At 38.7% G+C, this 26,180-nt stretch overlaps 7 protein-coding genes, 1 long non-coding RNA gene and 2 pseudogenes across 12 annotated transcripts; 6 read left to right on the top strand and 4 right to left on the bottom strand.

The window, feature by feature from the left end:
• Positions 1-2,846: 2,846 nt before the first annotated feature.
• On the top strand, positions 2,847-4,192 carry LOC104776491 (uncharacterized). Its single transcript, XM_010500571.3, has one exon. The coding sequence runs from the start codon at positions 3,005-3,007 to the stop codon at positions 3,896-3,898; it is 894 nt and encodes a 297-aa protein (XP_010498873.2). The 5' UTR covers positions 2,847-3,004; the 3' UTR covers positions 3,899-4,192.
• Positions 4,193-6,133: 1,941 nt separating this feature from the next.
• Positions 6,134-9,468, top strand: LOC104776492 (uncharacterized). 3 transcript variants are annotated; one of them, XM_087501765.1, is made up of 2 exons: positions 6,171-8,481; positions 8,782-9,468. In XM_087501765.1, exons 1-2 carry the CDS (start codon positions 6,199-6,201, stop codon positions 9,271-9,273), a joined length of 2,775 nt encoding a protein of 924 aa, XP_087357891.1. In that variant the 5' UTR covers positions 6,171-6,198; the 3' UTR covers positions 9,274-9,468. The 3 variants fall into 3 exon arrangements, with proteins under 3 accessions (XP_087357887.1, XP_087357891.1, XP_087357897.1); XM_087501771.1 differs by having other exon boundaries at positions 6,171-7,260; positions 8,221-9,468; XM_087501761.1 differs by having other exon boundaries at positions 6,134-9,468.
• Positions 9,469-10,539: 1,071 nt separating this feature from the next.
• On the bottom strand, positions 10,540-11,751 carry LOC104776494 (uncharacterized). Its single transcript, XR_766128.3, has 3 exons — positions 11,508-11,751; positions 11,316-11,407; positions 10,540-11,210 (listed from the first exon to the last, which is right to left on the bottom strand). It is a non-coding gene; the product is annotated as an uncharacterized LOC104776494 (long non-coding RNA).
• Positions 11,752-12,568: 817 nt separating this feature from the next.
• Positions 12,569-13,343, top strand: LOC104776496 (beta carbonic anhydrase 3 pseudogene; annotated as a pseudogene). The gene is made up of 3 exons (XR_015594656.1): positions 12,569-12,632; positions 12,833-12,973; positions 13,226-13,343. The product of XR_015594656.1 is annotated as a beta carbonic anhydrase 3 pseudogene (transcript).
• Positions 13,344-13,637: 294 nt separating this feature from the next.
• On the top strand, positions 13,638-14,321 carry LOC109124990 (beta carbonic anhydrase 3-like). Its single transcript, XM_087501790.1, has 3 exons — positions 13,638-13,735; positions 13,822-13,927; positions 14,023-14,321. The coding sequence occupies exons 1-3, from the start codon at positions 13,701-13,703 to the stop codon at positions 14,188-14,190; spliced, it is 309 nt and encodes a 102-aa protein (XP_087357916.1). The 5' UTR covers positions 13,638-13,700; the 3' UTR covers positions 14,191-14,321.
• On the bottom strand, positions 14,286-16,024 carry LOC104776495 (NADPH-dependent alkenal/one oxidoreductase, chloroplastic). Its single transcript, XM_010500577.3, has 4 exons — positions 15,416-16,024; positions 15,011-15,334; positions 14,767-14,926; positions 14,286-14,671 (listed from the first exon to the last, which is right to left on the bottom strand). The coding sequence occupies exons 1-4, from the start codon at positions 15,830-15,832 to the stop codon at positions 14,406-14,408; spliced, it is 1,167 nt and encodes a 388-aa protein (XP_010498879.1). The 5' UTR covers positions 15,833-16,024; the 3' UTR covers positions 14,286-14,405.
• Positions 16,025-16,134: 110 nt separating this feature from the next.
• On the top strand, positions 16,135-17,676 carry LOC104776497 (uncharacterized protein At4g28440-like). 2 transcript variants are annotated; one of them, XM_087501787.1, is made up of 3 exons: positions 16,135-16,308; positions 16,845-17,098; positions 17,208-17,676. In XM_087501787.1, exons 2-3 carry the CDS (start codon positions 16,870-16,872, stop codon positions 17,393-17,395), a joined length of 417 nt encoding a protein of 138 aa, XP_087357913.1. In that variant the 5' UTR covers positions 16,135-16,308; positions 16,845-16,869; the 3' UTR covers positions 17,396-17,676. The 2 variants fall into 2 exon arrangements, with proteins under 2 accessions (XP_087357913.1, XP_010498882.1); XM_010500580.3 differs by having other exon boundaries at positions 16,237-16,371; positions 16,847-17,098.
• A 970-nt stretch (positions 17,677-18,646) lies between these two features.
• Positions 18,647-21,081, top strand: LOC104776498 (polygalacturonase 1 beta-like protein 1). The gene is made up of 2 exons (XM_010500581.2): positions 18,647-19,011; positions 19,138-21,081. Exons 1-2 carry the CDS (start codon positions 18,928-18,930, stop codon positions 20,953-20,955), a joined length of 1,902 nt encoding a protein of 633 aa, XP_010498883.1. The 5' UTR covers positions 18,647-18,927; the 3' UTR covers positions 20,956-21,081.
• A 1,256-nt stretch (positions 21,082-22,337) lies between these two features.
• On the bottom strand, positions 22,338-23,769 carry LOC104778839 (F-box protein SKIP22 pseudogene; annotated as a pseudogene).
• Positions 23,770-24,265: 496 nt separating this feature from the next.
• Positions 24,266-26,008, bottom strand: LOC104776499 (F-box protein SKIP22). The gene has a single exon (XM_010500582.3). It carries the CDS (start codon positions 25,925-25,927, stop codon positions 24,524-24,526), a length of 1,404 nt encoding a protein of 467 aa, XP_010498884.3. The 5' UTR covers positions 25,928-26,008; the 3' UTR covers positions 24,266-24,523.
• Positions 26,009-26,180: the final 172 nt, after the last annotated feature.

Raw genomic sequence — 26,180 nt, forward strand, 5'->3', positions numbered from 1 at the left:
ATATTAGAAAAATCAATTATATATTTATTTTTATCTAATGCAATGATTAAATCTGAAATTTTCGTTAGGCAAATTTTGTGCATGCCAAATGTTGTGAACTAAATAATCTCCGCATCATCAAGTGGGAATCGTGGGACCATTATATAAATGAAACAAAAATGTGTGAATACTTGATCGTAGATAATGAAATCCTTTTTAAAACAAAAAATAATATCAAAAGTTAACATTGCAAAATTTAGAAAGGGTATCTATAATAAATAATGCACAACTTAATCGTATTCTTACGGGTGTCTTGTAACTAAAAATTTGGATATGTAATTGTATTTAAAGATGCCCAAAAATTTTCAGTTCAATACTGATTTGGTTCTAATTCTTTCAGTTTTGATTCTTTTATGTACGTTCACATGTATATAAAAAGGAATTGTAACTAACCAAACATTCTCTGAAGCATGTCTGCCATTTGGGTGTCGCTTGTCCATACCAGAGAATAACTCATGCGGCAATATTGTTGATTTCCGGCCAAACCTGAAATCTAACCCTCAAAGTTCCATTTTTCTTTAACATTGCAGTAACCTTCTTGAATCTATCTAATGTCTTAACAACGACAAAAGAAAACACATAAAAAAACTTACTCAAAAGGCGTTTTTGATCGATTCTCAAAGTTTGTAAATGTATAACCAGCTATTCTTCATACATCATATACTTAGCATTCAAGATTTTCTTTTATCATCAACTAAATGCGCTTGTAGCTTCATCAAACAAGCACAACTACTCGATGGTATACATTATAAATATTTACATTTATTTTTAAAGTATTATTTATATTTATCCTAGAATAGAAAACTTAGCTTTATCATATCTCTACCATCGTGTATAAAAATAAAACCTTTCTAAATTATATCAGTTAACATATTAGACAAGTCAATTAAATATTTCTTTTATCTAATACTAGCAATGATTAAATCTGAAATTTTCGTTAGGCAAATTTTGGGCTAGTCAAATGTTGTGAACTATATAATGACCGCATCATCAAGTGGGAATCGTGGGACCATTGTATAAAATGAAACAAAAATGTGTGAATACTTTTATTTATCTTATTTGATTATAAAATTCAGATGGTTATGACATTACATCATTACAGCATTTGTGTCTAATTGTCAATACTCTCTTCTAATTTTCCACTCCACCACGATATATATTTTTTTTCTTAAATTTGGCAACAAGCTTAGATATATGACCTTCATTTCATATTTGTGATATGTTTTCCACTGCACTTCTTTCTCTTTAAACTAGAAATTAGAATGATGTACTAGTCATTTTCCAAAATATTATTGTTTACAGGAAAAAGTAATTAAAAATTATCATATGAAATATTAATCCATTAATTAGCATCTGGGCCGGTTGGATAAAAAAAAAGAATTCTAAAATTCAGTTGACATTATTACCTCATCGATATAACATTTTATAAGAACTGTTGTTGGTATATCTAAATTCTAATGTCATAAACCAAAAGAACTATCTTTGGTTCAAAAATATCTCTGCATATGTTAGGTCAACAACTAAATATTTACTTTAAATTCGTTTTTTAATATCTGTTTATTTCCCACCTTCGTTTTATTCTTGCAAGTAAATGTTCTTATTGGAAGTGTTCCAACAACATTCGACGACAATAAAGAAGTCTTCAACATTTTAGTTGTAACGCCCCAAAAAGTCATTATGTATGTATATATTGAGTTAAGAGTATATACTTGTGTTGGTATATGCAAATAAAACATAAACAAATACTACAAGATTGATCGACCAAATTAGAAGAAGCGTTAGAGTATTATTATTATAGTCAAACAAACATATGGGAATAGTATTATTTCAAAGAGGCATTTTTCTGTTGACAATTTATTAAATTTGTAATAAACATGTGAAAGAGGAGACTGGACTAAGTCTAATTAATTTGTTTAATCACGTGGTCTAAACAAAAAGTTTAGGTTATGTAGGAAGTAACGGAACCGTTAATTTCCACGCGAAAGTCAAGGTCTTCCACCGTTAGTTTTGACATTCTTTTGACGACGGCTTGAGTTAGTTTAGTCAACGTCACACACCCTTCGCGCGTGAACCAACAACTAAAAATGCAAACCGTGATCTTCACACAATCCTACGTTACGGAAATGACACGTGGATGTAAAAAACGCTTCCACGTCGCAGCACATGTCAGTCGTGTTTTTGCTTTCCCAACAAGTTTTTGAGAACCCGTAAACTACGACTTCACCCTTCCGTTTGGGGGGAACGGTGACACGTAGGCGAGACAATCACAGAAGCAGGTCACCCACTATTTCCCCGTTACCCAGATCACGCGCTTTTCCTTGTAAACTGTAAAGTGATTCATTTTTTTATGATTCATCTCTAACTTTATTTTTGAAATATATATATGCAAACAAATCCATATATGATTTGTCTAAATTTATTTTAAAATATGCAAACAAATATATATCTTCTGTCAGCCAATATATCAGATTTGCCAGTTATATTACTAACTAGTAGAATAAAATAATATAAAAAGGAAACAAATATGGAATTTTTTTACTATGAAATTATAAATTAGACGACTTACTAAAGTAAGCTCATTTCATAAATCAGATGACTTCCTAATATAAATTTGATTCATAATTTTTACCAATTTTGATATTTTGCTTTCAACCAAAATAATTCTAAATAAAGAAAGATATTATTCGTTTGCCTAATTAGAAAAAAAAATAAAAAAATAAAAAGAAACAAAAAATAAATATAATTTTTTTTTGGTCAAACAAATATTATTAAAAGGGCTACTGTTCACATTTGGGTGACTTATCTTGAATCTTGATGAAGCACCAACCATATATATATTGGTCAGTCAGTCATGTCTTCATTATAAAAACACAAAAACTAAAGCCGTCGTTTCAGATTTCTTCTTGAAGAGAGATAGAGAGAGAAGAGAAGAGTTACTACACGGTGAGGTTTGGATCTAAAATCGATGGAGGTCGCTTTCCCATCTTCACCGCCGGCGAATTACATCGGTGACGAAAGATTAACAACAGAGATTTCCATGGGTTTCACCAAATTAGGATTCTCAGAAGAACAAGAAGATATTAAAAAACTCGAGAGATCATGGAGTCAACTTGAAGAATCCGTCGAGTTCAACGACGATGACGAAGAAGAAGAAGATGATGAAGATGAAGAAGAAGAGTTCTCGTTTGCTTGTGTAAACGCGGAAGGATCTCCGATAACAGCAGATGAAGCTTTCGAAGACGGTCAGATCCGTCCTGTGTTTCCTCTGTTCAACCGTGACCTCCTCTTCGATTACGAAAACGCCGATCGCCAAAACGACGACGTTTCTTCGGTCACCGACGATAACAGACCGCGTTTAAGAAAGCTATTCGTCGAGGATCGTAACGGTGACGGTAACGGCGATGAGACGACGAAAGAATCTTTGGGACCGTATTGTTCTTGGTCAGGTGGAACGGTAGCGGAAGCGTCGCCGGAGACTTGCCGGAAAAGTAACTCGACGGGATTCTCGAAGCTTTGGAGGTTTAGAGATCTTGTTTTGAGAAGTAACAGTGATGGAAGAGACGCGTTTGTTTTCTTAAATAATAACAACAACGACGTCGGTGACAACAAGACTCGGACTCAGCCATCGTCGTCTACGGTAGTGGCGGAGAAGAATAAGGGGAAGGAGAAAACGTCAACGTCTTCGTCGGCGTCGGAGAAGAAGAAGACGAAGAAGATGGAGAAGTCGGCGCATGAGAAGCTGTACATGAGAAACAGAGCGATGAAGGAAGAAGTGAAACACAGATCGTATCTTTCGTACAAACAAGTTGGTTTCTTCACTAATGTGAATGGTCTTAGCCGAAATATTCATCCTTTCTGACTTGATCATTTCTCTTCTTAACCCCCCCAAAAAAAAAGTTTGTTTTTGGATGATTTTTTTGTTTGTTTTATAAAAAAAATATATAGAAAAAACCAACTTAGTATGGAGTCCCTTACTGTTTTTAAGTAAATTGGATTTTGATATAAACAGCAAGGTGTACTGTTCTGAGTGTTATGTGAAAAGCTTGGCTTGTATTAAACCATTCTGTATGTAAATGACTTACTAGTTAAGAGTTGGTATATGTAATTATGCAAAGACATTGAAGAATTAGTTGAAAGAAGTTTGTTCCAAGAATTGTCTTCTTTCTTTGCGTTGTTGCTATAATAATGTAATTATCATTTAGTTTGTTGAATCTGTCATTTGGTGGTTAGAATTTGAATAAAAACATTATGGTCAATGGTCACTTTCAAAGTAATCAAAAACTAACCCATGTACAAGACAATATATATTTGTTGTATACTTGTATGATTTTGCAATAGTGTGATATATCAGGTGAGATTAGCTCAACTGTTAGAAGACACAAGGTGTTCGTTGATCCGAATAACTTGTCTTCCTTCCTGACTTTGTTGATGCTTCCGAAGGATGCAGAAACAAGGGGCACAATGAGAAGAAGGATGTATCCTTTTATCATTAATTCCAAACCAAATGAGACAATGAAACAAGACACCCCTATTCATAATACTTGTAATGATAAATTTAAACTACAGTTTTGAACAAACCTCCAGCTCAAAGCACACTGACAACCCAAACGAAATGATAAAGCCCAACAACAACTTAAAATAAAACAGATCAAAAGTTCGATTTTGCCAATATACACATTTACATTTTCAAATGGTTTAAAATATTCTCGTTTCTGTAGGCCGACATTTTGTTTGACGATAATGGGTAATACAAGTTAGGGCCTAGCTTTCAACTTACTAACACGCCTTAAACTTTGTTTGGAGCCCTAAGCTAAGAAGACTGTTAGCTGCATTGTTTAAGTTCAATAAAATCAAAAGGCTGCTTCACCTTCCAGACTTCCCGCTATATGTTGCAGCCAAATAAATTGACTATGCTTCTCCTCATAGTTACAAATTTGCAATCCAATTTCACTCCTCATGGAATAAACATATACAATCCATTTTTTTGGATTTTATAGTATTATTTAGAATGTTAAATATTGGCGTATTTATTTTTGAAAACATCAAATGACTATACTTTTTTTTTCTGGCAAATCAAATATATTGATATCAAAAAGTTTTTACAAGATACATAAACATTGCTAAACAAATTAATGCAATTTACCAAATTAACTATTATATATATACATAATTGGTTTAACTAGAACATAAGAAAACAAAAACAAATGCGAAGGAGAGAAGGAGTCACATAGAGAACCAGTGGGAGAATTAGAAATACTTAATCTATATTATTTGGCTTAACTATGTAAGAAATACTCCTTAATCTATTGTATCAATCATTGCGAACCAGTGGGAATTAGAAATATGACCATCGAATATCAGAGTTCATATTAAAAACTAATAATAATAAAGCCGACACAAATATATAGAAAACAAAATGTCCATAAAATAGATGTCTACATAGAAAAATAGTAAAAATCATACGTTTTCAGTTTTTAACACAAACTGCTCAAAATAAACATTTGTTCACTTGGGAAAACCATGCATTGTCATTTTTCTAACTGTTCTTCGCATATTTGACATTTTGGTTCAATTATTCTTTTTTTTTTTTTGCATGACAATTCTTCTATGCAAACATGTAATTTATCGAATGTCTAATTATTTCCGTCTAATAAACGAAATGTAAAACTGAAGAAAGGCGTCACATTTGATTTATGCATGTGTAGAAACATTATGACCTGGTTATAAAAACATTTCATTTCTGTTAGTATCAATCATAACCAAAAATATATTTTAGAAGTACGAGCATCGAATATTTCAAATTGTTGTTCTAAGTTTGAAAAATTCCACTAGCAACTTTCTCCAGCAACAACAAAAAAGAAAAGAAAAGAAGAGTACTAAACCAATTAATTGGGTCGTTGACAAAATAATTGAACAATGATATGCATCTTTCTTCACGAACTTGAGAATTTTAAAATGGAAATTGGATCGTTGACATTTGATGCACGTTCTTGCACGTTTCTTGATAGTTTCGCGCAGACATGCTTTCACGATTACTGAGATGCAAGTGAAACAAAAATAAGATGAAAATGGTTCTATATAAAGGCATGCACAAGTAATGTAGAATCACAACACAAAACAAAATAAACGCAGTACTAAAGCAGCAACCAAACACAAAGAATGGTATCTTCTTACGGGATGGGGCGCTCAGCCCATCTCGTCTATGCTCTTGGTTTTGCTATCATGGCAACTATGGTTGCTGCTTCGTATGAGCCCTACATGTATAGCTCTCCCCCACCACCAGTGTACAATTCTCCTGCACCAAAGGTCGATTATAAGTCTCCCCCACCTCCATACGTGTATACTTCCCCACCACCTCCACCAACATATTCACCATCGCCTAAGGTAGACTACAAGTCTCCACCACCGCCATACGTCTACAGTTCCCCACCACCACCATACTACTCACCAGCTCCTAAGGTCGAATACAAATCTCCACCACCACCATACGTCTACAGTTCCCCACCACCACCATACTACTCACCAGCTCCTAAGGTCGAATATAAATCTCCACCACCACCGTACGTCTACAGTTCCCCACCACCACCATACTACTCACCAGCTCCTAAGGTCGAATACAAATCTCCACCACCACCGTACGTCTACAGCTCACCACCACCACCATACTACTCACCAGCCCCTAAGGTCGAATACAAATCTCCACCACCAGCGTACGTCTACAGCTCACCACCACCACCATACTACTCACCAGCCCCTAAGGTCGAATACAAATCTCCACCACCACCGTACGTCTACAGCTCACCACCACCACCATACTACTCACCAGCCCCTAAGGTCGAATACAAATCTCCACCACCACCGTACGTCTACAGCTCCCCACCACCACCATACTACTCACCAGCCCCTAAGGTCGAATACAAATCTCCACCACCACCGTACGTCTACAGCTCTCCACCACCACCATACTACTCACCAGCCCCTAAGGTCGAATACAAATCTCCACCACCACCGTACGTCTACAGCTCCCCACCACCACCATACTACTCTCCAGCCCCTAAGGTCGAATACAAATCCCCACCACCACCGTACGTCTACAGCTCGCCACCACCACCATACTACTCTCCAGCCCCTAAGGTCGAATACAAATCCCCACCACCACCGTACGTCTACAGCTCGCCACCACCACCATACTACTCTCCAGCCCCTAAGGTCGAATACAAATCCCCACCACCACCGTACGTCTATAGCTCGCCACCACCACCATACTACTCTCCAGCCCCTAAGGTCGCATACAAATCCCCACCACCACCGTACGTCTACAGCTCGCCACCACCACCATACTACTCTCCAGCCCCTAAGGTCGCATACAAATCCCCACCACCACCGTACGTCTACAGCTCGCCACCACCACCATACTACTCTCCAGCCCCTAAGGTCGCATACAAATCCCCACCACCACCGTACGTCTACAGCTCGCCACCACCACCTTACTACTCTCCAGCCCCTAAGGTCGCATACAAATCCCCACCACCACCGTACGTCTACAGCTCGCCGCCACCACCATACTACTCTCCAGCCCCTAAGGTCGCATACAAATCTCCACCACCACCGTACGTCTACAGCTCGCCGCCACCACCATACTACTCTCCAGCCCCTAAGGTCTCATACAAATCCCCACCACCACCGTACGTCTACAGCTCGCCGCCACCACCATACTACTCTCCAGCCCCTAAGGTCGCATACAAATCCCCACCACCACCGTACGTCTACAGCTCGCCGCCACCACCATACTACTCTCCAGCCCCTAAGGTCACATACAAATCCCCACCACCACCGTACGTCTACAGCTCGCCACCACCACCATACTACTCTCCAGCCCCTAAGGTCGCATACAAATCCCCACCACCACCGTACGTATACAACTCGCCGCAACCACCATACTACTCTCCAGCCCCTAAGGTCCCATACAAATCCCCACCACCACCGTATGTCTACAGCTCGCCACCACCACCGTATGTCTACAGCTCGCCACCACCACCATACTACTCTCCAGCCCCTAAGGTCGCATACAAATCCCCACCACACCCACATGTATGTGTTTGTCCACCACCTCCTCCATGCTATTACTCACCTGCTCCTAAGGTCGCATACAAATCCCCACCACCACCATACGTATACATCTCCCCACCACCACCATACTACTCTCCAGCTCCTAAGGTCGCATACAAATCTCCACCACCACCGTACGTCTACAGCTCGCCACCACCACCTTACTACTCTCCAGCCCCTAAGGTCGCATACAAATCCCCACCACCACCGTACATCTACAGCTCGCCGCCACCACCATACTACTCTCCAGCCCCTAAGGTCTCATACAAATCCCCACCACCACCGTACGTCTACAGCTCGCCGCCACCACCATACTACTCTCCAGCCCCTAAGGTCGCATACAAGTCCCCACCACCACCATACGTCTACAGCTCCCCACCACCACCGTACTACTCTCCAGCTCCTAAGGTCGCATACAAATCCCCACCACCACCGTATGTCTACAGCTCCCCACCACCACCATACTACTCTCCAGCTCCTAAGGTCACATACAAAACTCCACCACCACCGTATGTGTACAGCTCCCCACCACCACCATACTACTCACCTGCTCCTAAGGTTGCATACAAGTCCCCACCACCACCGTACGTCTACAGTTCTCCACCACCACCATACTACTCACCTGCTCCTAAGGTCGCATACAAATCCCCACCACCACCGTACGTCTACAGCTCGCCACCACCACCATACTACTCTCCAGCTCCTAAGGTCACATACAAATCCCCACCACCACCATACGTCTACAGCTCCCCACCACCACCATACTACGCTCCAGCTCCTAAGGTTGCTTACAAGTCCCCACCACCACCGTACGTCTACAGCTCGCCACCACCACCATACTACGCTCCAGCTCCAAAGGTTGAGTACAAGTCTCCTCCACCACCATACGTCTACAGCTCCCCACCACCACCATACTACGCTCCAGCTCCAAAGGTTGAGTACAAGTCTCCTCCACCACCATACGTCTACAGCTCCCCACCACCACCAACGTATTACTCACCATCCCCAAAGGTTGAGTACAAATCTCCTCCACCTCCGTATGTCTACCAATCTCCCCCACCTCCATCATACTCTCCTTCTCCAAAGGCTGAATACACTTCCCCTCCCCCACCATCATATTACTAAATTGGTTTCACGTACGAAATTCATAAATAAGATACCAAGGTTCAATATGTTTCGTCTTTTTAATTATTCTTGGGCATTGTCGGTTTTAATTTCCAAGGTTCATATGAATTCTTTTGGCTATTGAAATTTCGTTTGGATTCATGTTTGTTTTTTCCCAGTTGTGTTACAAATTAATATATTGAATTTTTACCAAAAGGATACGATGTTTGTTTTTTTCATTAATCATAAGTTTTTTCGCACGGCGATGATGGTTTCGTATGTTATGTGATGAAGCGCCTAGAGTGATAAAACATTAAACTGTCTATTCATTTGTAGGAAATTATTTGATAGGTATTTTTAACGAAAATACCAAATTACTTTTATTACACAAGCAAAAATATGTCGAAAACATTCATTTCGAATGGTTAATTATATTATAGTGTTTTATCAGGTTTAATATTATACAGTGTTTTAGAGTTATGAATCTTCTATATATAATAACTGTGTGTCTGTGTTTAAAAGTGGTTCTGGTTTTGAGCTTCTTTTTGCTTTTCGTAGTCGAGTTATATATGAATATTTCTACCTTAACAGATTTTTAGAAAAGATTATATATTTATACGAAAAGCAATTATATAATTGCTTTTCGGACTGAGTTCTGATTAAGGGACAGTACTTAGAAATAAGATTTTGAGCTCTTTCGTTAGATATATATATATATATATATATATACGAATTCTGAAAGAAAAAAAATTGGATGCATCTCCTAATATTTTAGTGACATGAGTAAAATCTTCAAAACCTAGAATTGGTTACGAGTCTACATTATAAAGTTTTAAAGAAAAAAAATTTTAATAAAAATGACAGGGGGAGCTTCTCAGGAACCTACAAGCACAAACACACTCTTACTTGTGGGATGAGCTTCTCAGAGTACTCTCCCAATCAAAAGATCCACATTTTAGGTTTTGCAGATTGTGGGATGAGCACAGGCGGTGTAGATATATATATCATTTAGCAACATATATATATATATATATATAGCTCGTACCCTGTGAATTTGTTTCTTTTAATAAAGATAATACTATAAATATAATATTTTTGTTCCTAATTTGTTTGATTTTCAATTTTTTGTTTAAATATAATATAATATAGTGTAATTTGGGTTAAAATAAAAAGAGGTGACTAAAAGGATTTCACACTACACTAGAGATAAATAAATTTTACCAAAAAGAATTAGAGATGAATAAAAAGGTTCGCTGAAATGATATAGAAATGAATAAAAAGGTTCGTTGAAATGATATATCCTTTATTATTTTTATTATCTGAACCCAAGTATTGTTCCGTAAACGTAAGAAATATGGACTCGTTCAAATAATATATACATATTAATTTTATTGTATCTGTTAATTTAATAATATCATCATATAATTATCTAAAACTTTTTTATATGGCATCATTATCCATATTCCAATGTACGTCAGGGTAGCTGTTTGTAGAATAAGTAAAAAACGCTCATAACAGCTCACAGAAAGCTGGGTAGCTGTTTGTAGAAAAGGAGCGATTTACCCTTTTTACTATTCTTCTCTATGCAGTGGTACTTCAACTTAAATTGCAGGAGGATTTTAAATAGTAGATCATCCTACAGAAACGAATTGATCAGATGAATTTTAACAACACAAAGACCAGCTGAATTTATCTTCATAGTCTCCGAAAAAAAAACATAACTTTTATCTGATGCAGAATGGTATTTATTTGTGGACAAAGATAAAGGGGGCACAAGATCCGTTAGGATTTAACTTAAAAGACTTTGACCCATCCCTCAAAAACCAAGTCAACAGATACAAGAATTACGAAAGTTGGATAATCTCTCTGACCATCACGCGATTTGTGTAGAAAATCCACCCACCTCCTTGTGAGTGAGGCTAAGTGAAGGAAAACTCCCATTGTTTAGTTTCTGATGCCTGAAAACAAAACCCCAATTACTATAGCTACGATTGAAAAAGCAAGAGATTCAAAAATTTAGCTAGAGGAAGAGATTTAGGTTCATACTTCTTAATACATCATACCTATCTCAAATCATATATGGCTGTCCACAACTGATAAGATTGAATCACCTGCTGATTTTATTGTAATAAACGAATCTCCCCCAATATGTTTCCTATTTCGATTATTTACAATTGATCAGAAATCGGCGTATAACCATATGTGAGTTCAAACAATTTTAACAAATCAACAACAGAAAGAACAGATTTATTTACCTGGAACCATTCCAATCTTGCATCGTGGAAATGAAAACGATATGGACAGGCAATGATCGATGCTTCTCTCTACATGATTACCTTCTGAATTAATCTATTATTTTTTTTTGTTGACATGGAAGAATCAGATAAAGAACTTCAAATATCTCAGATTTGAGAAAATCAGAATGTCAAAGATGATAAGAGAAAATAAAAATTGACGTTTCTTTTTCTCTACAGACAATCAGATTTAGTCGGTGGAGACAAAAAAATTAATTAATACTTAACTAATCTATATATACATTTTCAGAAACATTTATGAAAAAAATCTTCAAGTTCCAACTTATTTACAACCATGCCACTGTCTATATTAGTAAAAATCTAAGTTTGGGTTCTACGATTACAACTCAAAAATAACAAACCCAAGTCCATCCTTTTTCGAAAATTACATAACCTTTAGTTATTTTCCCCCCAATTGTTTATCTTCAAAAATTAAATAAAAAATACACAGATTTTCCTTGCCTTCCACGAGGATCTTTGAAATTTGTCTTTAAACTGCTTAATTTCCAAATATTTTCCTCCACCAATTACGCATCTCCTAAATCAATCAACCTAAACAGAATTAAATTTTAAAATATATCATATCCCATAAAGATACAATAAAAACATAACACATAATTATCTCTCTACTTACTCAGCCTCATCAAACCTTTTTGATATTGTAACAAATGTGTAGGCCGACCTAAACGGTTTCCCTATAAATAATACTCACCTAAAACGAAGATTATACACAAACAAATGTACCTGAAATTAAAATCAAGACGGATGCAGAACATATGGAGACATGCGCACCGGAAGAGAGATGATATATAAATGCATTGTTTGTCTCTATGCAGAACATGTGGAGAAATGTCGCAGATCTTCTTCGACTATATATAGAAGACTAGAAGAGCAGATAATAGAGCATCTTCTTGTATCAACTAAAGTTGTATATATTTTCATCTCCAAGTACCACTCTCAGTTTTCGAATACACCACCCCCCTCAAGGTCCATTCTTTTTTTTGTTTTCTAGTGTAGTTGGAACCAAAAAGAAATGTCAACAGAATCGTACGAAGATGCCATTAAAAGACTCGATGAGCTTCTGAGGTACACACAAACAAACACTCTCTCCCTTTCAGACGATATTCCGACTCCCACCCGCATATTAGATTTTGCAGGTTGTGAGATGATCACAGCCGTAGCTAGTCTATTCTCGTACGTACCCTGTGAATTTGGTTTTTAATATAGATAATATGGTTTTTGTCTTTTAAAATTTTGTTTTTAACATGAAATGGTCAATTCTGAAGTAAAAACGCGGATCTCGGGAACGTGGCGGCTGCAAAAATCAAGAAGTTAACAGACGAGTTAGAGGAACTTGATTCCAACAAGCTAGATGCCGTAGAGAGAATCAAATCCGGGTTCATCCATTTCAAGACAAATCATTTTGAGTACGTAAAATTTTATATTTATATACATGTATCCTCCACCTGTGTCAGTACTTATATAAACGATTGTGCTTATCAAGTTAAATGAACTTATTATGTAATGTAGTTAGTGATATGAATCAAAGGAGCATAAGACTGGTCTTTTTTTTTAATGAATTATGGATTGGTATATGTGTCTTGGTTAAATAAAAGAATTGAGTTTTTTTTGAATTTGATGTTTGCTAATTTTTGTTATTTGGTTTCATCAATTTCCAGGAAAAATCCTACTTTGTACAATGCACTTGCCAAGAGCCAGAGCCCCAAGGTTTTGGATTTTACCAATCACTTCATCTCATTTTTGAGCTTTTACTTTTCTAGATTGACTTTTCTCTAGTTGTCACAGAAAAAAAGGGTGTAAGACAGTAGAAAATGCTTTTGATTTAGCCTTGAATATGGTAACTTAATTTATAGACAAGCAAGAAAAACCCTAAAATTAGAAACGAGGATTAAGACTTGAATATTACTAAAATTAGAAACCCTCAACGTACGTAACAATTAATTAATCATGATTTATCTGGCCTTTGCTCCTTTTTATTGTACATGGTCGGTAAAAGATGCTTATTGCTTAGTAAAAAGCTGATGTGACCAAGTCTTGTGCTATCAAACCCTAAGAGGATAATGTTGCATAATATATCAGGTGGAGAACATTCTGGTGATTGGTCACAGCTGATGTGGTGGAATAAAGGGACTCATGGCCATTGAAGATGATACAGCTCCCACTAAGACGTATTTATCTCTAATGCTTATTTAAGAAACCATGAGTTTCTTGGCGACTAGTTCACTAACTTTTATTGAAATTCTTGAAATGGCAGGGACTTCATCGAAAACTGGATCCAGATTTGTGCACCGGCCAAAAACAGGATCAAGCAGGAATGTAAAGACCTAAGCTTTGAAGATCAGTGCACCAACTGCGAGAAGGTACTTAACTAAGAGTCGAAGACAAGATACAATCTTAGCTCTGTTTTTCAACTTTTTAAGTAATTAAATTGAGATTGTCTCTTCTGTGTGAGCAGGAAGCCGTGAACGTGTCCTTGGGGAATCTCTTGTCTTACCCATTCGTGAGAGAAAGAGTGGTGAAGAACAAACTTGCCATAAGAGGAGCTCACTACGATTTCGTGAAAGGAACATTTGATCTCTGGGAACTCGACTTCAAGACCATCCCTGTCTTTGCCTTGTCTTAAAAAATTCCTCCTCAATCTTTTCTCTATGTTTCTTCCAAGTGTGTTCTCCTAATCTTTTTGTAACTTCATCTTTGCTACTTCTGTTTCAAAATAAATGAATAAGGCTTCTAAAGAGCACTCTTTTATTTCCATCCTCATTGATACATAGAGAATATAACACTTTTGACACTTTCTTAGCTTATACACATAGATAAGGCTACACTTAAGCTGACCCTTCAAGAAATGGGATAAACAACGACCTTCCCTGTGGCATGGTTCGTTTCTAAGTATGTAAAAGCTTCAGCAACGCGTGAGAATGGGAACGGTCCTTTGGGATCAACCACAGGCTTCACCTTCCCACTCTCAATGTATGGGTTTAGTTTCTTCAAAACTTCACCGTTAGATGTCACAACAAATCTAAAACCAGGCGGCGTGACAGCTCCGGTCAAGGCCACAACTTTCCCTCCTTCCTTAATCACCTTCACTGCCTTATCACACATCCCTTTAGACAACACAAAATATTATCTAATCAAAAAACGTTTTGTTCCAAGAAATTAGATATGTGTTGATTAATGGTGTTCTATTTTGTTTGTTTACCAATGGCGTCAAAAACAACATCGTACTTGTCAGGCAAGTCTTCTATGTTCTCCTTTGTGTAATCAATAGCTAAATCAGCACCTAAGCTTTTCACTAGCTCCAGCTTCCCTGTACTCGCTGTTGCAGCCACTTTCGAAGCTCCATACACATGCTTAGCCAACTGTATCGAATACGAATATGAGAGATCAATCAACAACCATCAAACCTTTGATTCTTACATCACAAGTAAACCAATAATGTTAACCTGAATCACAAGGCTCCCTACTCCTCCGGCACCATTAAGAACAAGAATAGACTTCCCGGCGGAGAACTCAGTCCTAACAAGACCTTCATCGGCGGTTTCTATCGCCAAAGGAAGCCCCGCGGCTTGCACGAAATCGATGTTTTTAGGTTTTAGCCCTAATAACTTCTCTTCCACGGCCGTGTATTCTGCTAAAGAACCAAATTGCTTAGGACCTTCTAATGCTTTCTCGCTCACGTCTCCGTATACTTCGTCGCCTTCTTTGAAATCTTTCACCGCACTCCCAACCTTCACCACTACTCCGGAAACGTCGTATCCCGGAACAGTCTGCTCCGACGAAAGATTCAGATGTTAAAGATTCCTAAAACCTTCAAAAAGAGAGAGAGATGGATTTGAATTTGAACTTACCGGAAGAGGCGAATCAGTGGCTTTAAATTTCCCTTGCCGTCGCTTAGCGTCAACGGGATTAAGAGCCGCGGCAACAACCTTAATCAGAACCTGATCTTCGCTAATCTCCGGCACAGCAATGTTACTCTCAAGCTTCAGAACATCAACTCCGCCGTACTCACCGTACACCCACGCCTTCATCTCTTTCGGAACCGACGCATCCGCCGCGACATTGACCTCCGCTGAAGTGCTCTGAGAGCTCGCCACCGAGATTTTCAAGAACTTCTTGCTGACTGTTTGCACGCAGGATCCGAATCTAACTCCGTTGAATCGGATAACCGGAGTCTTTATTGTGAGAGAACAACGATGAAGAAGAGGCGTCGCACGGCGGAGCACGGGAGTTGTTGTGGCGGTGGTAGTAGCAAGCGCAGTGTTCATTGTTTTTTTCAGTGTGCCACTAGATTTTTTTGTCTAAAACGGCTTATCTCTTTCGCTTTCCTCTGTTTTTAAAACACTCTGTTTCGTGTCTTTCTTTGATTGGTCGCTATATTTTCTGTGGTTGTCGTTTTAATCTTACAAAGAGAAAACTTTTCACGTTGTTGGAGCTGATTTGTGTGAATGTTTCATATCTTCTGGAACAATCTACACTAATGGGCCTAAATTTTAATAAGTGTTTATGATAGGCCCAACAGAAGACAGTATCATTCATCTAGGCACGATGAGATAGAACCACCATAGAAACCGCGCACAACGAAGCACGATCTGTACACGTGCCAAATTCTGATTGGATCATTGCTCGAGCTTATAGATCCACCGTTCATTTTCCCCAGAAAGCTTTCTCTCCGAGCTCGACTGTTTTTTAAGAAAACGTCAATATCAGATCTTTCGATCGTCTCCGCCTTCGATTATCCAAAAGTTAAGCTCCGAATATAAATAAAAAAACCCTAATTATATCATAGTACATTGAGGTTTCCTAGGTTATGTCCGGATTTTAAGACTTTTAGCTTTGATTCACTGTTTTGTTGTAAAATTATTGCATGTACCGTCTGAATTCGATGTTCTCTTTGTTTCTTTTGTTTTTAAGCGTATCAACAACCAAAATTTTGAAACTTTTTGTCCTTGTTAAAGATTATATGGTATGTTAATGAAATGTAGGCTAATTGGGTTTCAGAAACGTTTGGTATCCACTGCTCTTATGTGCTTTTCAATGTTTTAATCTGGCGGAAGTGGTCTCCTTTTACCAGTAAATGTGTGAAATTTGTGTTGTTGTTATGGTATGATGATGATGATCAAAAGCTAATTGAATTTAGACAGTTTTGGTATATATGAGAATGTGCCTTCATTGATCTGTTTTTTTAACTTTTGTGGCCTGTTTGCTTAATTTATGATCTAAATCTTGTAACTTGATCATTTGGATTTTGGTTAAAAAGTCATGGTATTGTGATTTTGCAGGCTCTCTTGTTGTTATTGGAAAAATGGCAGATACCACCACCAAAGCCGGGTTGAAAAAGCCAGTTTTCACAAAGGTTGACCAGCTGCGTCCTGGTACTAGTGGACACAATGTCACCGTGAAGATCGTTAGCACCAAGATGGTGTTACAGAAAGGTCGTGCTGATGGTCCTCAGGCTCGCCAGTTGCGCATTTCTGAATGCATCCTTGGAGACGAGACAGGAGTTGTCGTCTTTACCGCAAGAAATGACCAAGGTACTTACTTCTTTCAATCAATCAGTCAATGAAAAAGTATATAGAGACCTTCAAAACTTTGTTAGAATATAATTTTGACATGTTATCTTTGATTTGGTTATGTGTGTAGTGGACCTAATGAAAGAGGGATCCACTGTAACTCTACGCAATGCCAAAATCGACATGTATAAAGGATCAATGAGGCTAGCTGTAGACAAGTGGGGTCGTGTTGAAGTCACAGAGCCTGCAAGCTTCAAAGTGAAAGAAGACACCAACATGTCTCTTATCGAGTATGAGCTCGTCAACGTCGTTGAATAAGAGTGACACAATCCTTCGAAACACTAGAGAAAAGCCTCAATAATAAACCAGTCAATCGTAACCGTTAATGTTGGCATCAAGAGAGAGTGAAACATGATATTCCTGCACTAAGGATATGTAAGAGTGATGGCTCTAAAAGTGAATGCAGAGCTTTGGCTTTAGGTTACGACTTTTGTGACACCTTTTGTTTTGTAATGTCACCATAACTGTTAAGGCTTTTGGGCTAACATTGTTACTTTCTTTAACCTTTTGCCTCGTATGCATATTCCTATTGAAGAAAACAGAAACTGCAAGTCTCTCTCTATACACTATAGATCAACACCCATAATGATTTCTTTCCATTTTGGGTAGAAGTTAAACCAAAATGCAACTAGATATGGGAGGAATCACTTCGTCAATGATTGTGGAGAAGAAATGTTGCCGAAGTGATGGCCTGATGGGACTTCGATCGTGTAAGAGCGTCAGCATTGCATCATGACTGATGGCTTTTTGGTTTCCTTTCTCTTTTTAATTTGTTTATTGTCTCACGTATTGGTATGAAACTTGATATAAAGAAATGGACAATAATATGGATACTCATACTCATATAGAGTTAGTAAAGAAAAAGTTTCTGCCAGCAAAAAGTAATGTATCTTTCCATGAGTGTTAACTGGTTAAGTGGGGATGTTTAGTGCGTTTAATTCTTTTAGAGTTGTTTCCTTATCCTCTTCCTAATCAAAAAATTTGATACGAGAAATTTTGGATTAATACTTACGTTATTCAGAGATATTAATGGAGAAATCTTGACATGCATTTTGATTTTTTAAATATAGAACCGGTATAGGGAATTGTAATTGTGATTTTAATACATTACTTTTTTGCTGGCAGAAACATTTTCTTTACTATCCAAATTTAAATCCACATAACGTATGACATATTGAAATTAAGTTGGTGAATATCGAGTAACACATTGTTTTCTTTCCAAGTGTTAGACTAAAGTGTGTTCTATATCGATGAGTAAATGCGTGGACCACTTAAGGTGCATTGAACACTATAATTTTTTTACTTTTTAGAAAATTGGACATTGAAGGCTCACCTTAACGTGTGAATTATTATATGAATTGTGTTGCGGTGAAAATATTTTCGAGTTGAGTCCATTGGAGAGTAAAATCCTAGAATAGTAAAAGAGATAGTGTAACCTCGAAGAAGAGGTGTGTTGTTTTTCGAAAAATTTCAGTAAATATATCACAATATTTTGTTAAAAACCAGAGTGAAAAAAAAAAAAAAATGGCTTCAAGTTACACCGAGTAAGAAAGGTTAGTTTAACATTGTCTACGGATGTGTTATTGTTTGTCACCAATCACCATCGGTAGGATAAATGTTGTTGACAAATCTGAAACAAAAAAACTGTAAGTCAATATTTTTCTTCTAATCCATGCCTTAATTATCCACATTAAACATTGGTTTGAAGTTGAAGTTTTTATATATATATACACACTGTGACACACACAATTGCATCGACAACCCACCAACATTTACTCTGCCCCAATCGAATGTTTCCTCTGTCTCTCTCTAAACAAAAAATGCTCAAACGATTTGGTTTTCTTCTACCCTTCTTGTCGTGTCTCTTCTTCCATGTAAGTCAAACTCAAATTGTCCGATTTCTCTAAAACTGATGATTCGGTTCAAGCTTTTATTGAATCTATTTCCGTTTTCATTTTTTTTTGATCATTTGAACAATCTTGGTAACTTCCACAATGCAGGTAGTTACGGCCGGAGGAGAACAGTTAAGTAACGGCGGTTTTTCGCCGGAGACGAATCCGTTCACGCCAAAAGCTTCTTTAGTACGTTACTGGAACAAACAGATCCAAAACCAATCACCAGGCTCAGCCTTTCTCCTCTCTAAAGCTTCACCACTAACCGCCGTAGCCTCCGCTACTTTTGCCAAACTCGCCTCCCAAAACTCGCTTCCCGATCGCCTCCCTGACTTCTGCTCCGCCGCTAACCTCTTCTGTTTCCCCGATTTGGGCCCGACCCTCGAGAAACACAGCAACGACGTTAAGTTCTCTGTTTACGACCAACGAAACTTCACCAACTACGGCACGACTCGCCCCGGTGGTGCAGACTCGTTCGAGAAATATTCACAAAACGGCAACGTAGTAACCGACTCTTTCCGGCGATACAGCCGCGACGCCGCCGGTCACGACGATTCGTTCACAGGCTACGCCGATAACAGCAACGTCGTCGATGAAAACTTCAAATCCTACGGGACATCAGCCACCGGCGGCTCCGGCGAGTTTAAAGCCTATCAATCCGGAGTCAACAATCCGACGAGTCGTTTCACGGCGTATTCCGACGACGGAAACGGCCGTGCTCAGACGTTCAAGACCTACACTCACGAAGGCAACGCCGGACCGGGTCAATCTTTCACTAGTTACGGCAAAAACGGTAACGGAGCTCCGAACGAGTTCTCCTCTTACGGCGTCTCCTCCAATGTAATCGGATCGGATTTCTCCAACTACGGCGAAAACGCCAACGCAGCTAATGACACTTTTAAAGGCTACGGCGGCGACGGCAATGTTCCTCGGAATAACTTCAAAAGCTACGGTGCCTCAGGGAACGCTGCAGTTGACACATTCTTGAATTATAGAGACAAGGCTAACGTAGGGGACGATACGTTCTCGTCGTATGCCAAGAACTCTAACTCAGAAAAGGTTGGTTTCGTGAACTACGGTAAATCTTTTAACCCCGGTTCGGAATCATTCACCGGTTACGGTAAAGGAGCTGAGGGAAACAAGATTGATTTCAAGACATATACAAAGAACTCAACGTTCAAGGATTACGCCAAAACCGGAGTCGAGTTCGCGAGATACAACCAGAGTAAACTCCGCGACGGTAAAACCGTGAATAAGTGGGTTGAGCCTGGCAAGTTCTTTAGAGAATCGATGCTTAAAGAAGGTATGTTGATTTGGATGCCTGACATTAAGGATAAAATGCCGAAAAGGTCGTTTCTTCCCCGTAGCATTGTCTCGAAACTACCGTTTTCCACATCGAAAATAGCGGAAATCAAACGTCTTTTCCACGCTAGGGATAACTCGACGATGGAAGGGATCATTACTGATGCGGTAACTGAATGCGAGAGATTGCCTACGGTCGGTGAGACGAAGCGATGTGTCGGATCAGCGGAGGATATGATCGATTTTGCTACATCGGTGCTAGGTCGAAGTGTGGTAGTCCGAACGACAGAGAGTGTAGCTGGATCGAAACAGAAAGTTATGATTGGGAATGTCAAAGGAATCAACGGTGGAAATGTGACAAAGTCAGTGTCTTGTCATCAGAGTTTGTATCCTTACTTACTCTATTACTGTCACTCTGTGCCTAAAGTCCGAGTCTACGAATCGGATCTTTTAGATCCCAAGAGTAAAGCAAAGATTAACCATGGTATTGCTATATGTCACATGGACACTTCAGCTTGGGGTGCGAGCCATGGAGCTTTCGTGTCGCTTGGCTCCAAGCCGGGTCTGATCGAGGTCTGCCATTGGATCTTTGAGAATGATATGAATTGGGCCATCGCCGATTGATTACCATGTCGTAGCAAAATGAATAATGAAATGTTATTTTTTTTTGTATCTTTATATTTCTGTACTGTAACGATACAAACTCGTTCTGTTCCTCCGACTCTGTTAAATAAATGAATTTTTACCTAAGCAATTGAACTTATAGGAGTTATAAGTTAGGTAATAATCAATTCGTGTGGATAACTTAAACAAAGCAAAATCATATACTAATAACAAATGATTACATTTGTGATATTAATAAGTTGTTATTCTAGATGATTGGTTAGAAAGAGGACCACCCAAATTTAAAATTTTATAATTAACAATTATATATAAAAACATCGAATACAAGCAGAGAGAACTAAAAACAACACAATAACGATAAAAAGGGTGGAGTCACGAGCCGGGGGTTGTTTAAAAGGGACAATGCAACTCTCTTATTGAAACTTTATGAATGTAAAACATCCAAACATGAAACATATTTTGTTATGCATTTGGAATTTGTTGGAATGATTAATGAGTCGACGACATTCACATGTCATTTTATCTTTCATGATATCATTGCTTGGTTTAGCAAGCATCTGATATTTTAGTTCGTCACAAATACTTACTAGTCGGTAAACCGCATATATAAGCGACGCCACATCTTAACCCTAAGAAATCAGGATACATTTCATATCAGTTCTACAGAGAATCAGTCCCGTCCAACCGATCATATCATCCTAGTTACGTTGAACTGGTTTGATGTTTCTTTGTCTGGAAGTGTAAGACTGACCTTTACTGAAACACAGTTCCAACATTCAGGGAAATGTTATTGATACGAGAATATCTCAATGAAGTAAAGGAGAAGTTATGTAATGGAATATGGGGAAGACCAAACCTTAATTTAATGAAGATTGACTCAACTATCACTTATTCGTGAGATTGTTTTTGGGGACAACCAACAAGTTATGTAGGCCTATAAAGGACATGTAGCTTAGTGACTAGCAAGGTCCTCCTCTCCTAGTTTGACTTGTTGTCATTTACATCATTTTTGTATTTGTTACTTTTTTAGTAATAGATGTGACTGCATTTTTACGATGATGGGTAAAAAGAACTAATATGAATGCTCAATGCTCGTCGCAGTAACTGATAAAATGTTTTTTTTACTGGTTTAACTGGTGAACATGTTAGAGTGAAAAACAAATCGTCTCAATCTCATTAAAACTAGCATTTATCATAGCAGCAAGGATTAACTTAACCAGCCGATAGTGATATGTACTAAAATTTCGTAAACATCTCCCATATGCAACATAATTTCACTAATCAGGTTTGCAAATATGGAATCTAAGAGCAAGAGCAAAATATAAGCTGCCATACATGATGTTATCGTATGGTCAAAAACTTTAAGCTCATAAAAAGACCAACCAAATATATAGCATAAGTACCATTGCGAATAAGAGAATACCATCCAAAAGCAAAGAAATATTTAAAACTCAAAAATATTAGTATCCAAGTGAAAGACAACCGACTCCTCCTACCTTCACCGGTTCCATCTGATCACCCCGCATGCTTGCTAGTCGCATATATTTCAAGATTGCACCCGGGAGTAAAGCTCTGTCCCCATATGCTCATGCGCCAGGTCTCCTTCCCAGGTGAATACCCAAAGGGTTGAAAGGGTTTTCTATTCGAGGGTTGCTTTTTTTTTGGGGAATTCTTCCTCTTACTAGGATAATGAGTCCTTTCCGTCGCCCCCAAAAATCAGCAAATCTACACTTCCAACCAACCTCATCTGCTAATGCCCAAAAGAAATCCTTAGCTTCTTCCAAGCATTTCTGTTTCCACAAATCATCGTCTGATGCCAGATACCGCATCTCTGTACAAACACAAGCCATCTTCCCAATACTCACACCAGGAAGCAACTCTAGTATCTTCCGCTTTAGCTTTGTTGGTAACTGCATCAAACATGGTGGAGGTTCCAAGCCAACCTTATCACAAAGATCAGTCAACAACGGTATAACAAGATCATCTTTCACCATTCTCCAGAACACAAGCACGTCACGGTAGTCGATGGAAGAGCTTTCTTTCTCAAACTTCAAAGTATCCAAAACCAAATTGATAACGTGCGCAAACCTACACTTATCAACATATGTCATGCGCACAAAGCTACGCTTATCAAGATAAGTCATGCGCACACGCTCACGAGACCCACTTATAGTTCCATAAACTACAACTTTAGGGCCTATGTTGTAATACTGCAAAGTAACAGACTCGAGTGAATTGTTATCCTTACGGCTAATAAGCTCAGATAGAGAATACCTAAGAGATACAGAGAGTAACTTCTTTGAAACGCTAAACTTATCATCAGAGTCATGATCTAAGAGCAAGAATCCAGATTCTAACATAACAGCATGAACTGACAAAACCAAAAACGTCAGTCGACTGTCATTACCAGATTTCTCAAGCAGTGTCTTTCTTAAAAAGGATGGTACAGTACTTAACCTTTTGCTTACAGGAGCCGGAGCCATTTCAACATCCATCGGCTCTGAACCTTTCACTTGATCTTGGGTTTTTTCATCTCCCAAATTCCAATTCGAAGACTCCCCACCATGAAGCGATGCAATAAAAGCAGACTGATCGATAGTGTAGTAGATACGGTCACCGGACGTTACGCCAAGAGAACGGAGCGTATACTCCGGCGAAGGCGCGAGGAGCTCTTCTTTGCGGTTAAGCGACAGATGAACGGAAAAAGGCGCCGTGGGATTGATATGTCGCCGGAGGTTGTTGAGAGTTGCTGTATCGGCCAGTTCAAGGTTTAGGGTTTCTCTCGTCTTGTGTTGTTTTTAACCGTAGCTTCATTCTCGGACTCTGTTATGATCTTCTCCGTTGATGACATATTAAAACTACAAAATGTTTCTGTTATATATATAGAGAAAAATGCGCTTACTTATTTGTGGGTGGCGATAGTTTAGGCCTAACAATGACAAATCAAACTATATGGGATTATTTGGTGGATACTTTTATTTTATACCATCATTCTCATTCTCATTCTCATATCTATAAGCTATACCATAATCTTAAACCGAAGAAACCAGGATCTGTCTCAAGTTGGTTCGGCCAGAATCAGTCCAATCATAAACATACTAGTTTCGGTGAACATAACATGTTTCTTTGTCTGAAAGTGTAAGACTGACTGACTTTTTTACTGAAACGCATTTCTAGTATTCAGGAGTTTTATCAGAATGTTATTAATACGAAAATATCTCAAATGAAGTAAAAGAGATGTGATGTAAACATGTCCATATGCACATCACAATCGGCTTGCAAATATGAAATGTCAGAGATAATAGCAAAATATAAGAAGCCATTTTATCATTACTTATACATCTGGTGGTTACAGAAAGAAAAAAAAACAGAACTCATAAAAGAGCAACCGAAGCATAAACATGGAAAAAGAAGATTTAAAAGCAAAGACACTTTATAAGGATCAAACATACTAGTTTCCTCCCCCATTTATTTGCTGATATCGGAAAAGCCATATACAATACACCTACTTTCCTCATACCTTCAACAGACTCACAAGTTCCATTTTCTCACCCGGGATGTTTGCTAGCTAGTTGAGTCCCCCAAAGTTGCATCCGGGAGTAAACCGCTGACCCCATGTTCGTCCGCCAAACCCACGTGCTGGTAGTCCCGGGTGAATACCAATGGATCCATACATGCGATCCCCATTAAACCATGTGAAAGGAGGGTCTCCAATGATCCGAGGGAATCGCATAGTGCTTCTTCCCGTGGAAACATCCCTTCTTGGAAACAGTTTATGCCTCCAAAAATCAGCAAATCTTACCTTCCAGTTAACCAAATCACCCTCTCCTGTCCCAACAACATTCTTAGCTTCTTCCAAGCATTTCTGTTTCCACAAGTCATTGTCTGAAGCCAGATACCGCATCTCAGTACAAAGGCAACCCATCTTCGCAAGACTCACACCAGGAAGCAACTCTAGTATCTTCAGCTTTAGCTCTGTTGGCAAGCGCATCAAGCATGGTGGAGGTTCCAAGCCAGCTTTATCGCAGATACCGATCAACAACGGGATAACAAGACCATCTTTTACCATTCTCCAGAACATGAACACTTGACGGTAGATCCTCGAAGAGCCTTCTTTGTCAGACTTCAAAGTATCCATAACCATATCAATAACAGGCACAAACCTACGCTTATCAAGATTCACGTGAACTCCCCCACTACTAGACCCACCTACAGTTCCGTAAACTACAACCCAATGGCCTAAGTTCTGAAACTTCAAAGTAACGGACTCGATTGTATTGGCATCCTTAGACTTAATTATCTCAGGTAGAGTATACTTTAGTGATACCGTAAGTAACTTCTCTGAAAAGCTAAACTTATCAGACCCTGAATCGAACAGCACGAACCCAGATTCTAACATAACCGCATGAACTGAGGAAGCCAAAGTAGTCAATTCACTGGTATCACCAGATTTCTCAAGCAATATATTTCTCAAGAAGAATGGTTCACTTAACCTTTTGCTTTCAGCGGCAGCGAGCTCCATGTCATCAAGCTGCTCCACATCCATCGGCTCTGGACTCTCTATACCCGTCTTGGATCCTTCTGCTGGATCTTCTACGGTAGAATTGGGATTAGGTTTAATTTGATCTTGAACCTCTGCGAACCCAATACCCATCGAATCGTGAACAGCCGCCGCCTGATTACTTTCCGATCCCGATTCCAAATTCGAAGACTCCCCAACCTCTTCAACCGATGCGACAAAAGCAGATTGATCGATAGAGTAGTAGATAAGGTCACCGGATGTTACACCAAGAGATCGGAGCGTATCCTCCGGCGAAGACGCGAGGAGCTCGTCTTTACGATTAAGCGAAAGATGAACGGAGGAAGGCGCCGTGGGATTGATACATCGTCGGAGATCGTGGAGAGTTCCTGTATCGGCCAATTCAAGTTTTAGGGTTTCTCTCGTCTCGTGAAGTCTCAACCGTAGCTTCATCCTTCGGACTCTGTTATGATGAACTCTGTGATCTTCTTCTTCTTCTTCGACAGGAAAAGAGATAAGAAAGGCTGAGGCCGTTACGAGTTATGTGTCGTCTTTGGGCCTATAATTTTTTATTTGGGCTTTTAGTGGGTAACATACCAACCAACCCGATCCGATTAGAGATACAGTATTGTTTTTCGTTTGTAGGTGCAAATGTAAATTAGGAGGATTTTCTACATTGAAAAGTTGAGAAATATATACCAAAAGG

Source organism: Camelina sativa, chromosome 3 (assembly GCF_030686135.1).
Source record: "Camelina sativa cultivar CO46 ecotype springtype chromosome 3, ASM3068613v1".
Classification (NCBI taxonomy): domain Eukaryota; kingdom Viridiplantae; phylum Streptophyta; class Magnoliopsida; order Brassicales; family Brassicaceae; genus Camelina; species Camelina sativa.